The following is a 15525-nucleotide window of genomic DNA, read 5'->3' as shown; positions in this document are numbered from 1 at the left end:
TGTCTCTTTCCAACAAAACAGGGTTCTCTTTCTCTCTATCTCTCTCCACCAACTTCAGGGAGTTCCATAAATTTAGGGTTCTTCATATTTTTCTGATCATTACAAGAGAGATTTATTTCTATCAGACCCTTATCGATATTTAAGCTCCATTCGGATAATATATCAATAGCGAATTGCCCAATCTTCCGAACGCAGCTCCCCCCTCGCAGACTTCAATTCAATTATCGGTGTTGCAGTTTTCGAAAGCCTATCCACCCGAATTCAGGTTTGTTTTCGGTTTCTTTAGCTTTTGATTCTCGCAAGCATCAATAATTTCATTTCCAGGAATCAATGATATTTTCAATGGTCGGATTTCTCGAAAGTCAGACAATAGAACAAACGTTTGACTTTTTCCGGTTCTTATTTCGTTTTAATGTATTACACCTTTTTTCTTCGAGTTTTTGTCAGCTTGATGATATTTATCTTGAGATTTACGTAAAACTTCAAATTTTAGTTTTCCTAACTAACTTTTAAGGTGGGTTCTCATGCAAACAATGACCAAGTCAAAATAATTTAATTAATTGTGGTTAAAAGTTAATCAATTTGACCACTAGAAGTCATGAATGAGCTCCATTTTTATGTTTTATCATCGAATATATTCCTTATTCCTAATTATCTCTGGAATTTTATTACCAATTGTTCTGAGAACCTGATATTGTTCAGGATTCTTGAGACCCTCCCCTGAAGTTTACCTTCATTGGGAGTGGTCAGCTTTTTAAATCAACATCAAAGAACTTGAGTGAAGAAGATGAAGAGAGCTTTTGTTAAATCATTTGGGCCAATTCGATCTACTTTTCTACATGGAGAAAAAATATCAACTGGAGTTGCAAAAAGATCATATATAAATAATGGGAATTTCAATACATCATCTTACAATATCTGTAAATGTGGACTACCTTCTTATATGTTTTCAAGAACAATCTCTTCCGATGCTGCTGAAGTAAACTATAAAGGTTCCAAAATTAAAATTCAAAAGTTTAATTCAGTCATTTGTTATTAGTAAAAGTTGAAAATAATTAATTGATTATGCTGTGTTTATAACAGAAGTGAAAAGATCAGGGCCTCTTGTGGAATATGAGAGAAGAATCAAAGCTGGTGATCTTGAAGATGGTGATAAAAGTCAGGTAATTTAGAAAATGTTTGACTATTTTTGAAATACCAAAAACACCCTTTCGTATTTGACAAAATAAGGGAATATACAGATAGGCACTTTAAGAGAAATACAAAGACTTTATGATGAGCTTGTTGAGTCAGTTGATACCTGTCATTTGGATCGTGATTCTGATTCTGGAAAAAAAGAGAGGTAAATTATCATTATCATTTATCAATTATCAAATATCAAGAAATCAAAAAGTTTCAATTTTTATATTTATATTATAAAAAAAATTGTATATTTTGTTAAAATTTCAGGAGTAGGTGGCTATGGTCACTTCTCATGCCTCAATCTTTAGTTTCACCAGTGAAAGGACTCTATCTTTATGGAGGAGTTGGAACTGGAAAAACCATGTTAATGGATTTATTTTATGATCAATTGTAAGCATTATTTTTTATTTATTTATTTTGACTAATACTGAAGTCAATGGGACAAAAAAAATGCAATTGTTTGTTGTTCCACTTAAGAAGGTGGGATAAAGACTTGCTCTTGAATTTGATCTCTTGTTTGTGCAAAAGACGTAAATGCCCTCATCATGGAAAACGATTCAACATTTGGTTTACCTTTTTTATATGTAATTTGAATTTATTAGGCCTTGCAATTGGAGGAAAAATAGGATTCATTTTCATGACTTCATGTTGACCGTACACAGTCGCTTGCAGGTAAAGTTGCTTCCTTTATGTTTGTCAGAGAATAGCTGGTAGCTGATAAGCTAGCTGTACTGTCTGATAAAGTAATAATGTTTGGTAAAAAGTAGATGACAAATGTAAAACTAACATAAAAGGATATTTAGATATATAATTTAAAAACTAACATGTAAGGGTATATTTGGAAACTTGTGGAAAAAATCCCATGCACTTATATTTAAAAAAATTCATAATTGCAGAGGCATAAAGGTGTTTCTGATCCCCTTGAAGTTGTTGCTGGAGAAATATCTCATGAATCCATTTTATTATGCTTAGATGAGTTTATGGTATGTAATATGTTATAACGTTAGAAAAATAAAAAAATAAAATTCATTTATAATAATAGTTCAATGATTATTAATTTATTATAATGATGATATTACAGGTTAATGATGTGGCTGATGCTTTAATACTAAACCGATTATTTGGTCATCTTTTTAGTAATGGTGCTGTAAGTGATAAAGAAATCTATAAAATTTTGCATATCTTTTAAGAATTAAATCCTCTTCAATATTAATATATATAAATAATAATTTTATTTTTTATTTTTTATTTTGTAATGGAAGTATAGATACTTGTTGCTACATCAAACCGAGCTCCAGATAATCTTTATGAAGGTGGACTACAAAGAGATCTTTTTCTACCCTTCATTGCCACATTAAAGGTAAACTCAATTTTTCAATATTCCATTTTTACCCTTTATTTACTAGTTTTGTCCATGCCTCCATGGATGCAGGAAAGATGCATTATACATGAAATCGGTTCTTCCATAGATTATAGGAAGAGGACATCGGTAAATGCTAAACTCTTTAACTTTTTACAAATTACAAATCTGCCCTCGTTTATATATTCATTCAATTTCCTCAAGTGTGTTATTTGATTTCCGAAATATTTTATAATTTTATGTTTTTATTTTTTTGAAATGAAGGCTGAAGAAGGTTTTTACTTCATAAAAAATGATGACTCATCCGATTTCCTTCTCCAAAAGTTTCAAGAATTAGTTGGGGAACGTACAGCTCGTCCCCAGGTGGCAGAAGTTGTTATGGGCAGAAAACTACAGGTACATGTACAAGGGTATAAATGTCATTTCATATATTTTCACCAGCAATCACCCTCTTTCTTTCTTTCTATTTAAATAAAGTGATGTTTGGATAAATGATTTCTAAAAAATATATGAGAAATTAGAAGAAACAACACCTAAGATGACTAATTTTTTTTTTTACAAAATATGAATAAACATATTATTTTGTAGTAATTATTTTTTTTTATGAGTAGGTACCATTGGGTGCAAATGGATGTGCATATTTTCCTTTTGAGGAATTATGTAACAAACCACTTGGTGCTGCTGACTATTTTGGATTATGTAGTAAGTGAATTTAATAAAAATTTTAAATTTTATTTACTTAAGAAAAAAAAAAGTTATGACATTTTTTTAATGACAGAAAAGTTTCATACATTGGCTTTGGATGGTGTGCCAATTTTTGGGCTACACAATAGGACTGCAGCCCATCGGTTTGTCACTCTAGTTGATGTGAGATTCTTTTTTTTTTTTTTTTTTTTTTTTTTGCTTCTCTTCTGTATGTGAAAAAGACGTAAATACCCTTCTTACAGGTGATGTATGAGAATAAGGCGAGGCTGATGTGTACAGCTGAGGGGACTCCTTTTGATCTTTTTGAAAGGATTGTGACTATTTCAGATGCCCAAAGTAGGGCACCTAGAACCTCATCAAGGTCAAGGAAAAATGACGATTCTGACCTTTGTGTTGATAATGAACTCGGGTTTGTAAAAGATCGCACTATTAGTAGGTATGTAGATTTTTTTAAAAGAGGGATGATTTTTATAATAAATAAAGAAATATTACAATAGAGTGTGTAATGAAAACAGGTTGACAGAAATGAACAGCAGTGAGTATCTGGAGCAACATGCAGAAATGATAGCAGAAAAACAAAAGGATGAAGACAACATTAATAATAATAATAATAATAATAATGTTGTTCATGCTCATGCTCATGTAGTACAAAGTCGATAGCAGCAGAATCATTCATTTTCATCAACAATTCTTTTTTCTTTTTTTTCATAATTTATGGGGGAATAAAATTGATGGATGGGAGCAACACTGAAAAGGTGAAATTGCGATGCTTTTGGTGTAATAATTAATATAGTTGGAATTTGTAAGATATGACATTTCTTTTTGTTGTACTTTTGAACTTAACTGTATTTTTCGTAAAATGTAGCTTAATTTAAACCATCTGACATTGAGGGCAATGTGGCATCTCCTTTAATGAGTTGCCTCAATCCATATATTTTCATCTATTTTTTTCTATGGTTTTTCTAGCAAATACCATACAAAAAGCTCAATAATCTTCACCAAAACGAGAAATTAAATACCATCCTACATTTTGTTCCTACTAATCCTCCTACCCATATAAATGATAACATGTGTCATATTAGCATCCTAAAATATCATTAAATAAACATTAAATGTTATACATATCATCATTTAATTGGGTAAGAAGATTTGTAGGAACACAAAATAAGAGGATATTTAATTTTTCTTGTGGTAATCATCAAATCAATTAACAGCTAATCGAGTAATCAAAGTAACTCAATTGGAACAAAATTAGAAAGTTTGGTAGACCAAGAACAAGTGAATCATTAAAATAATAGATGAAGTAGTTTTTAATTTTTAATATGAAAAACATAAAATAAAATAGATAACGAATTGAATCAATCATACAAAATAATGTTCATACCAAACACATGTCCGAAATTGATAAGAACCAAATGAAAATTAAAAAATATATGACCATTGTTTATTATATCATACGCTTCCATCTTAATACCAAAAAAGATAGTGTATAGGGAGTAGGGGTATGTATCCACATGCACAACTATTATGTTTATGTTCCTTCAAATGACACATCTATCTGTCTGTGTCTCTGTCAGTCAGTCTGTCTTCAACGCTGAAATGAGATGGAATAAGAGCCGGTATTTGGATCTTTTACCGCTTTAAAATTATCCACACTCATCCCAAATTTCCCTAAAATTGTGTTCCCCATATCTTTCAACTTCCCTACAATATACATTTTCAAACACATATTTCAATATTTTTTTAATTAAACTTAATTATTATTATAATAATAATATTAATACCAAGCATCTCTTCCTTCATCTTTTCACGTTTTTCTACAGCCAATGGTTCTAAACGGATAATTGTCCTCTTAGCTTGCTTATTTGAAGGATCTAATTCCAAGATTTTCTTCATCCCTAAACAATATATTAATAAAACAATTTTCAAAAAAAGAAAAGAAATGATTAATCAAAGTATTAATTATTTAACATAATTACCAGCAATAGCATCTTCATAATTTTCAAGCTTCTCATGGGCTTCTGCTTTTCTAAGAAGAGCTTTCATGTAATTAGGGTTTAGTTCCAATGCTTTTGTGCACTCTTTTATGGACTCCTCATACTTCCCCTGTCATACATAGCATGAAGATTAAGACTTTAAATCTAATTACAAAATTTAATTGATAATGTAAGATTAGAACTCACAAGTTTAAAGAAACATGTTGCACGATTGTTGTGACAAATTGACCTAATTTCTGAAAGTGAGGAGATTTCAGGTGCAAGTTGTATGGCATAATCATACTTCAATAAAGCCTCTTCATACAAACCATCTCCAAATAACTTGTTGCCTTCAACTTTTGCCTCATTCATTTCTGCTAAAAGTTTCTGCATCTCCAAGATAATAAGTGAGCAACATTGAATTCAACTTTTTTTTCAAACCTTCCATCAAGACAATAGGGAAAGGGGAAATCAATTCATACTTTTATGTAACCAAAATGAATATCATATATATATACTTCTGTACTAGGACTAGAAAAGAATGAATACTTTTAGCTTAAAAGTCACAAAATGATGATCCTAAATGGAGATTTTTTAGAATTCAAATTCAATCCCAAGCCCAAAGATTAGACTAGTTACTGCAAGAATATCCTTGTAAAGCCTTCATACATTTCACATTGTTCATATGGAGACTGGAAGAAGAAAGTAGAATCCACCTATATCAAGAACTCAAGAAGCATATTACCAGTACCAAGAGTATCATGCATTAGACGTTTTGAACACCATGAGTGATGCGAATCATGTGTTAAAAACCATCTAAAAGCAAAATCAACATAGAGCTAGCAAGCAAAATCAATCTGAAGACTCCAATCAGCAGCTAATTGGCAAGATGATATTGTAAAATGCTTCCAAACACAAATTCTAGGGATTACACCATTGGATAAAATCAAAAACTCAACGCAGATGCCAGACGCTTCAACTAAATGACAAAACCTAAACACCGCAGGGTATATGAATTATAACCTCGAAAGCGAGAAAGAGTGAACCTGCTTGAGTTCGTCTTCGTCGAGCGTATCTTCAAAGCACTGATCCTTTGACGCCACAGACAGCTCTTCCGGATGGTGTTGTTGATGTTCAATGGAGTCATTTGAATTGTTATTATCATCAGATACAGTCTCATCATCGCCAACTTCGGTCTCGCTTGCGGTTTCGAAACCATCGGATGCGTATCCGTCGCCGGTTACTCTGTCGTCACTTTTCATATCTACTCCGGCGGCGTTTGCTTGATCGCCACTGCTTGAATCTACGCTGCCGGCGGCAACGGTGGTTGATTTTGACCTTTTTGGTTCGTCATCAGTCGAAGGAATCGGCTCAAGCACCACCATTCTCAGCGTCTCTCACAGAAACACACACAGAAATCTTAAAAATCGCAATCGGCAAGAGGTGTCTTTTCGTTGCAGAATTTGACGACGATTCTAGAAACAAATTGGGTTTTACGTTTTCCACGACTTCCGTAAATTTCATTTCAACCACATGTAGATTAGAAAACGTACTTTTAGTCCCTTTTTAACTTCAACAAATAACCTCATTAGACAAAATTGCAAGAATGGTCCCTGTGGTATGTCCAAAATTGCTACATTGGGCCAAACAGGTTTGGACTAGCACCAATAGTCAAAAAGTTTTCATTTTGTTGTGGTTTTGGTCCAAAACAGTTTAAAAAATCTAAAAATGACGGATTTGCCATTTTCCATTTGTTTTTTGCTTTTCTTTTTGTTATTTAATTATTTTCTAAATTAAAAAATAAAATAAAGTAAAACCTCTCTCTCTCTCTCTCTCTCTCTCTCTCTCTCTCTCTCTCTCTCTCTCTCTCTCTCTCTCTCTCTCTCTCCATTTGGGTTTATCAATCCAAAAACATCTTCATAAACTTAAAACACTCAAGAACATCTTCTGACACTACCACCGTTCGACCACCGCCTGCCACCACAACAGCCTGCCACCATCACCATATGTCAGCTCTATCTCCACCTAATTTTTTTCTACCCCTTCATATCCATCTAAAAATCATCTTAAAAACAAAAACCATACACAAAAACAAAACAAATATACTCATAAAACCATACACAAACACACTCATAACCCTACACCACCTTCAATCACCCACGACCTCCCTTATTCCTCCATTATCACCATCCCTAACAGCTGAAAATGTAAAAAAAAAAAAAAAAGAAAAAAAAAAGAAAAAAAAAAGAAAAAAAAAAAAGAAAAAAGAAAAAAAAAGGAGATAAAATAAGGGGTTGCCATCGATTCGGAGAAAAAGGAGAGCTATCATCGAGTATAGAAGAAGGAGAAGGAGGGTACGACTTTGGGTGACTGTGTTTGTCAAACGGATTTTGAGAATCAAAGGCGGAGGGGTTCGATTTCTAATTTGATACTACTGTTCGACGACGATTCTAGAAACAAATTGGGTTTTACGTTTTCCACGACTTCCGTAAATTTCATTTCAACCACATGTAGATTAGAAAACGTACTTTTAGTCCCTTTTTAACTTCAACAAATAACCTCATTATAATCTTTGTAAGGTAAGGGTTGGCCTCGTCCTAGGTAAAAATAAAAAAAACAATGCTTTTAAATACCTAATTAATTTATAAGAAATTTTCAGAAAAGTTATAATATTTTGTGAAATTTTTTTAATAAAGCCATAAATTTTATATTTTGAATAGCAAAATCCCGGTTTTTTAACTTTTTGAATAGGAAAGCCCAAAAAACCGACTAATTTAATTACTTTAGCATTTTTTTGACCTGTTCAACAGGTCATGAGACCAAATCGATAATTTTTCCAAAATAAAGAGACTTTTCTGTAGATTTCGTGAAACTTGTATATAATGTATAAACGTATTTTTTTACGAATTTTTATTTATTTTTACATATTTATGTATTTTTTTAAAAGTTTTATATGTATATGTTTACGTATTTTAAATGTATAAACATATTTTTTTATGTATTTTCTAGTATTTTACATATTTTTTTTATGTATTTTTATGTGTTATTTTTTATGTATTACATATTTATATATCTATTTGTAACGTCCCAAAAATAAGACCCGAAAATTTCATTTTTGAATTAATAAAACAGTATCCCAAAACATCATCATAAATCCCAAGTGGAACAAATGTATCAATCACACCGAGCTCTTCCTCTTTGCACCAGAAGTACCTAAAACATAAATTGAACACCGTAAGCACGAAGCTTAGTGAGTTTCCCCCAAATACCACATACCATACATATCAAACATATAACGGGCCCCGCCTACCGAGTATAATGGGTCTCGCCCTAACTCGCATAACGGGCCCCGCCCACTAAGTATAACGGGCCTCGCCCTAACTCGCATAACGGGCCCCGCCCAACATACAAACATATAAGTATAGCAAGTAATATCATACATAATAACCATTGGGCCCCGCCCGCAAAGCATACAACACATACACATGCAAGAGTCACGCAGGCATCTACCACTCAAACATAGTAAACCATGGGTCGACATCGGTGCCTTCGACCCGCTAAACATGATGAGGAAGACTCACCTCAAGCTGCTGAGTCACACTGATAAATCTCGGGCTGCTGGTCCAACAATCCCCGCGCTTTAAATACCAATAACATCCAGTTAATAATTGGATCCCGACTCATAACTAAGAGTCTAAACTAGGGTAAAAGACCATTTCACCCTTTACCTAACTTAGCCCAAGTCCAAGGTCCAAACCAACTACTCAAAAAGGCCCAATTCCAAAAATGGAAACCAAAGTATTAAATATGGCCCAATCTTCCAAATTGGGCCAAAACCCCTTCGTGGGCCTTCGACCAAAAGAATCCAACATAATGACATCAGCCCAAAAATAGAAATATGATGGCCCAACAAGGCCCTAATCTCCTAATGTCCAAAATATGGGCCCAAAACCGAGAAGCCCAAAATCCGAAGCCTACATGCTGAGTACGCGGGGTGTACTCAGCTCGTACGCTTAGCGTACTCCTTCTAGGGCTAGTACGCGCAACGTACCAGCTTGGTACGCCCATCATACTCCCCATTTGACCACCCCTAGGGTTGTGCATGGGTTGTTTTAGGTCCAAACCCAACCCAACCCATAAATGGTCGGTTCTGGTTTTTAGAACCCAATAGGATCGGTTTCTGGTCGGTTCGGTTTCTCGGGTTCTGAGGTCGGTTTGGTCTGTTCGAGAAATAAAGCAAGAAGTTAAATACTTCAAAAAACATGAGTCTTACAACCAAATAGTCTATTACAAGTGAAACCAAAGCCCGAAATAATCTATTACAACCAAAACACAATCAAGTATGAGTTGGTTTCTCGGGTTGGATGGGTCGGTTTCTTGGGGCGGTTTGTCAGTTTTAAGTATAGGTCAGTTTCTCGGGTTGGATGGGTCGGTTTCTGGGTAAAAACCGAAACCAAACCCGATTTTTTGGTTTTTAAAAAGTCAAACCCTAACCGTCGGTTTTTCTTCGGTTTCGGTTTTTTCGGTTTCAGTTTCGTCGGTTTTAGTCGGTTTATTGGTTTGGGTTTGCTCACCCCTAACCACCCCACTTCATTAAGCACTTAATCCATTGAGACTTCAAGACAAACTCTCAGATCTGATTATATAAGACCATTAATCACGTAAAGTTGGCAACTTTACACACATGCATGACTTAATGGGGCTCAAGAGCTCAAAGAGAGCTTAACAAAGGTCTTAACACATGCATGGTCCAAGATACACCATAAAGCTTGCATTTTTATGAATAAGGGGACCAAAAGAAGCCTAGATCTAACACCAAAACTTCTGGAGTGAGTCAAGAAGCTCATCCATCACTCCAAGGACTCAAAAAACATAAAATAACAACATAACTAGATCTAGCATCATGGATCATCAAGATGTGATCTTTTTACCTCAAACAGCTTGCAAATGATGAGCTGTCCTTGGATCTTCAAGCTCAAGACACTTCTCCAAATGCTCTTCCTCTTCTTCTCCTTCACAAATCACCAACAAACACTCTTTAAGGCTTAAAACTCACAAACACACACTAGGGTATTGATTTCTGGACAAAGGAAGGTGGAGGCTGGCTAAACATGACCAAATAAGGCTATCATAAGGTTTAAATAGGGTGCAAACCCTAAAAATTAGGGTTTCACTCAAGCTCTCGTACGCCATGCGTACTCTACGTACGCCCCGTGTACGTGGTCAAGATCCGCGATCACAAAGAGAGTCAGTACGCCCAGTGTACAAGGAGTACGCCCAACATACTCCCACTTTCTGAAATTGGCAAATCTGCCTCCTAGGAACCAATTATGCAAAACATTAACACACCAAGGGTCCAAACTGAAAAATATTTTGAATTGGGTGTTACAACTCTCCCCCACTTAAATTAGATTTTTTCCTCGAAATCATTCCTTACCATCAACCACAACCCCGATGCGAACCGAGTAAGCAACCCCGGGCATACAACAACCTTCCAAAAATGTAACCGAACCCAGCCTTAAAAGGGCTCCCAAATCTTGACGAGGAACAGATCCTTACTCAACTTAAATTAACCCATGAAGAATAACCATTTCTACTTTACCCGAAATCTGAAGTCTTAAACTTGTCTGACTTCCTGACACACAGCCCATGCAGAACCACTACTAATTCAACTCCACTTTGTATTCCAAACTGACTACCTAACTTCTGATTACTTGTTGTTTCCACTGGAAATCAGAATTACTGACCATTTGTTGCTGTCGGAAACTTTTCACTTGACAAAGAGGGATTAGATAATCTTTCGAGTAAAAGACTCATCCTGAAGTTAACGAATCCATGAACATAGTGCACAACAAGAGACAATATGGGAGTTAAACCTTCTAGTGCTCAACTAGTCACAGATTCCTTAACTGCCGAACTGATACGCTACTGCTATTATTATGAAATCCCAAAACTTGCCAGACCTACACACAGGTAGAATCATTCCAAAGCATGATCACAAGGGCCTTTTCCACCGTCAATTCTAAAAACATCCCTTTTTGCCCTGAACCCTTCAGGTCATGCCCTTGGCATACAAATTCCTTAATTCCTATCTTGTTGAAAGAAAGACCTTGTACATATACACTCACGATTCCCAACGCGAGTTTCAACCAAAAGCCAACTTGGTACATAATTCGTAACCTGGGATCCAAGGATTTACACTTGTATTTCACCCGGAATCTTCTGGTTCATGGCAACCATTCACTAAACTGGGATATAAAAAAATGATAATATAAAGTCCTTACTTCCAAACATCATAATGCTTATAAATTTTTTTGAACACATGATTGTGAAACATGTTTATAAGTTTTGAACATGTTAAAAGGAATTTCTTATAGTGAAAATGATTACCTACACGGATTTTATACATAATCGAACAGTACGATATGTTTTCCATAGATGGACTTTATTTAGGGATTAAAAAGATCAGAAACTGTGTAATATAATTAATAGAAGAGAGAGTAGAAGATTTATATGTTTTTTTTCTTGATTTGAAGATTATTAAACATATTTTTTTGAAGTGAAAACGTTCTTGAGAGAATTCAAAAATTAGTTTAGTGAAAAATTTCGCTCCAAATTATTTCATGTCTTATATATCGATGACCACTAAAATAAGTTCAAAATTCTAAAAAACATAACATTTTCGGGCTAGGTTACTTAGTTTGTAATATTTAAAGGACACAGTAGCTTTCTTATATACATCAAGAGAAAATGTTAATTTTCATGAATAACTCTCCAAAAAGGTCGCCTCAAACTCAAGAATCATTTGAGTAGTATACACATCATTGCAAATTAATGGAAACAAATAAACTTTACAAAAGTCATACAAAAAAACATATTATCGATGTTTAATCTAAAAAAGGATAACATCATAACCTTAATTTCAGTCTTTTTTCTAATTTATTTTCAAAATCCATCAAATCATATTTGACCAACAATAAAACATTTCACTTAAACTACAAAGATAACAAACGGGTATGTATATTTTGAAAATGAAGACTAACGTTACTTTCTTAAAATGGCATATGATGTTCTTAGCATACACACAATATAATATATCAAACCACATGTAAAGACTAAAAGAACATTTTATTTCCACTTATTAGATTGTTTTATACATTCTTTTAACCCTTCAAGAATTTGAAAAAAATATGATCTTCCCTTCAACGTGTCGTTCGATTACGACTTTTTCTTCACTTAGGGGTAGACACATGTCCCGAAAGCTACATAAAAACAACACAAAATTAGTTTCAATTTGGTACACCTATCACCCGATATTTGATGTGCCAGGGAATTTCTTTAAAAAACATTCCAATAGAAAAAGAAACTTACATGGATCCGTGACAGCAGGAGTAGCGTAACTAATATCGCATACACCATTAATTTGAAAGTTAAGATCAATAGCATAAGACGCATGATTTCACACAGTGTTAGGGTTGAAGCACGATCCTCCAGGTTGAATCTCATTGCAGTCGAGTTTTCCACAAAGATAGTCAAGAACTTGTTGCAACTTCGGTTCGGTAGCCTGGCTTTGAGCTACACACCAAGTTTTCCCCTATCCATTATCATAACAACAAAAACAAAAACAAAAACATCATAATCCCATCAAATATTTGCATAATATTTTCCAATATAAAATACTTTTTAAGTTGTTAGTACAATAATAATGAGTTTTTTTATATATATCTTACTTGCACGGAATTGGTGCACATAATGAGGCACAAGAAAAAGCCAATGAAGCACAGTGAGAATGTAAGTCTTGCCATGATTTTATAAAATATGGTGCTTTTTAGAATGGTTTATGAAATATGTTGGGAATGTTCATTCAAATTTATAATGTTTCTTATTCGTAACCGTTTATGTTCTTTCAAATCAAAGAGTTCAACTTTGGAATTAATTATGTATATTTTGTAATTACTACGTAAGTTATACATGATTAATTACATGTATACACACACACACATATATATATATATACATATATATATATATATATATATATATATATATATATATATTATATCATAATTACTTTTGAGTTATGCATGGACCAATAACTCGGACAATAACAAGGTGGGGTTTTTAAAATTAGCTTAGGTTTTATATTTTGTGGATTTGGTAAAAATATCAAATGTAGCACCACTAAGTATGATCAACATATCAAAGTGTTGGTGATCAAGTTTTATTATTATTCATTACGATGTTTATGCCTATTTGCATTCGTTTATATGTTTACTTTTTATATGTTTGTTTATGTTCATATATGTTCACTTATTTTTATTTGTCTTCATTTGTTTATGCTTCTTTATCTTAGTTTGATTAAAAAACATAAACGAAAGAAGATGAACACAATCATTTATGTTAGTTCAAAAACAAGTTGTTAGGAACCGACTTTTATATATATATATATATATATATATATATATATATATATATATATATATATATATATATATGTCATGTGGGTATTGGCCAATTCAAGAAAATGTTTAAGATCCCATTTATTACAAACCATAGGGCATGTCATTAGTGCATTAGACCAATAGTCGAGCCAATTGGAACAAACTGGACCATAAACTTATTCTCGAATAAATACGCTACTTACCCTCATAACTAAAAATAGTGGTAGGAAGAAAATTGTGTGATTAGAACTATTCTATCACATATTGAGCCAAATTTAGTTAGAATGGGTTAGGATCATACGCTGTTTAGATGATTTCAAGTCTAAGGGCAGTGTCCTTCTTGGATCCCTAGGGCATTTCCATAGCTCATAAAGCATGTATTTCTATGAATTATGAGCTTCTAGAACATAGAAAAATATATTAATATGTTTAGTGCAATCCAAAACTGATAGAGTAAAAATTACATATTTCAGAAAGTATAAGAATCGCAATTTTTTTTCTTCATATTTGTTACATGTTTTTTTAATTAATTAAACCACATACATGACATCAACACAAAAACATGTATAGTGAACTACACCCAAGTACAATACAAAAATTATGAACCAAGAAAATTACACAAAGAAAAACTAATAAGACCGATAATCACCGATCAAAATTGTATCATATCAAGTTACCAATATTATTTACGGCTAATTATTATGGTTCCCATCAAAGTGTCTTTAATCTATACCCTTCAAAGGAAGTACTAAACACGACCGCAAATGCTTGCATAATACATATGTACACACACACACACATATATATATATATATATATATATATATATATATATATATATATATATATATATATATATATATACTATGTTATCTACATTTCTTTACTTCCAAAATTAATTTAATTTACTAATGTAAAATGATTATATTAAAGAGGTTTAATTACACCTTTCAAATGATACCTTGATATATAAATAAAAGTTTCAAGCTTTGTAAATAAAAACTTGGTTATGTCAACGAAGAAGCTATTTCTAGACAAAAAATAAGTTATTCTTTATATGGTTTTATTCAAATGGATTATTTAATTTCATTGGTTTATGTTTGATGATTTTTTAATAACATTTTTTAATAATATAGAATTTAATTGGTCTTATGAATTCTACCGTAGATTAATGTGTAATTTGTGCAACCTTATGGTTGTTAAATTTTAAGTTATTTCTGATTGGATATTTTGTGTCTAAATTTATATTTGCTTCAAATAAAAAGATAATTAAATGCATACGATATAGATGCAAAAAAACGCTTCTTCATTCATCAAACTTTTCTCTTTAACATTGTTTAAACAATGAAAGTTAGACAGAGATTATTTGCATTATCTTCACTGGTATATTGAGATGCCCATTTTCATGGGTAGACACACGATTGAAAATCTGCATAAAGTTAAAAACTTAATGTGTTATATTTGTTAATCAAATCCAAAAACCATCATTTATATATGTTAGAGTGCAAATAAGCTATTATTTCACGTTTCTTGTCGACAAAAAAATACTAACATTAATGCAAAAACAATAGTAGTAACATAATACGACCCTCCCAATATGATAGGACGAAGATAAATTTGCAAAAGTAGATCGTTCATTAATTAGACTAGCCGTGCTTCTAAAACACATGTTTGGGGCACACACCTTGATTCCCCTGTAGAATCACAACAAAAATGTAGTTTAAAGAAACGTTAAAATCTTGAATTTACAAGTAGTTAATACATAATGTACAAGAATTATTGGTGCCTTACTTCTACATAAGTAGAACAGCCAAATAAGGAAACTAAGAAAGCACAATGAAAGATATCTGATGCAATGGAA

The 15525-nt window shown here is 32.8% G+C and overlaps 2 protein-coding genes across 2 annotated transcripts; one reads left to right on the top strand and one right to left on the bottom strand.

Annotated features, from left to right (window-relative positions):
• On the top strand, positions 1-4077 carry LOC145116713 (uncharacterized). The gene is made up of 15 exons (XM_079053039.1): positions 1-265; positions 703-992; positions 1084-1163; positions 1242-1342; positions 1450-1572; positions 1785-1854; positions 2079-2165; positions 2264-2329; positions 2450-2542; positions 2615-2671; positions 2807-2938; positions 3154-3244; positions 3321-3409; positions 3490-3683; positions 3763-4077. Exons 2-15 carry the CDS (start codon positions 788-790, stop codon positions 3905-3907), a joined length of 1533 nt encoding a protein of 510 aa, XP_078909165.1. The 5' UTR covers positions 1-265; positions 703-787; the 3' UTR covers positions 3908-4077.
• A 493-nt stretch (positions 4078-4570) lies between these two features.
• On the bottom strand, positions 4571-6744 carry LOC145116965 (uncharacterized). The gene is made up of 5 exons (XM_079053261.1): positions 6270-6744; positions 5431-5610; positions 5227-5353; positions 5032-5145; positions 4571-4951 (listed from the first exon to the last, which is right to left on the bottom strand). The coding sequence occupies exons 1-5, from the start codon at positions 6606-6608 to the stop codon at positions 4836-4838; spliced, it is 876 nt and encodes a 291-aa protein (XP_078909387.1). The 5' UTR covers positions 6609-6744; the 3' UTR covers positions 4571-4835.
• Between the last annotated feature and the right edge of the window lie 8781 nt (positions 6745-15525).

The sequence above is a fragment of the Lactuca virosa genome, chromosome 5, assembly GCF_052849685.1.
Source record: "Lactuca virosa cultivar CGN04683 chromosome 5, Lactuca_virosa_CGN04683_v6, whole genome shotgun sequence".
Taxonomy (NCBI): Eukaryota; Viridiplantae; Streptophyta; class Magnoliopsida; order Asterales; family Asteraceae; genus Lactuca; species Lactuca virosa.
This window is presented reverse-complemented; position numbering and strand designations above follow the sequence as displayed.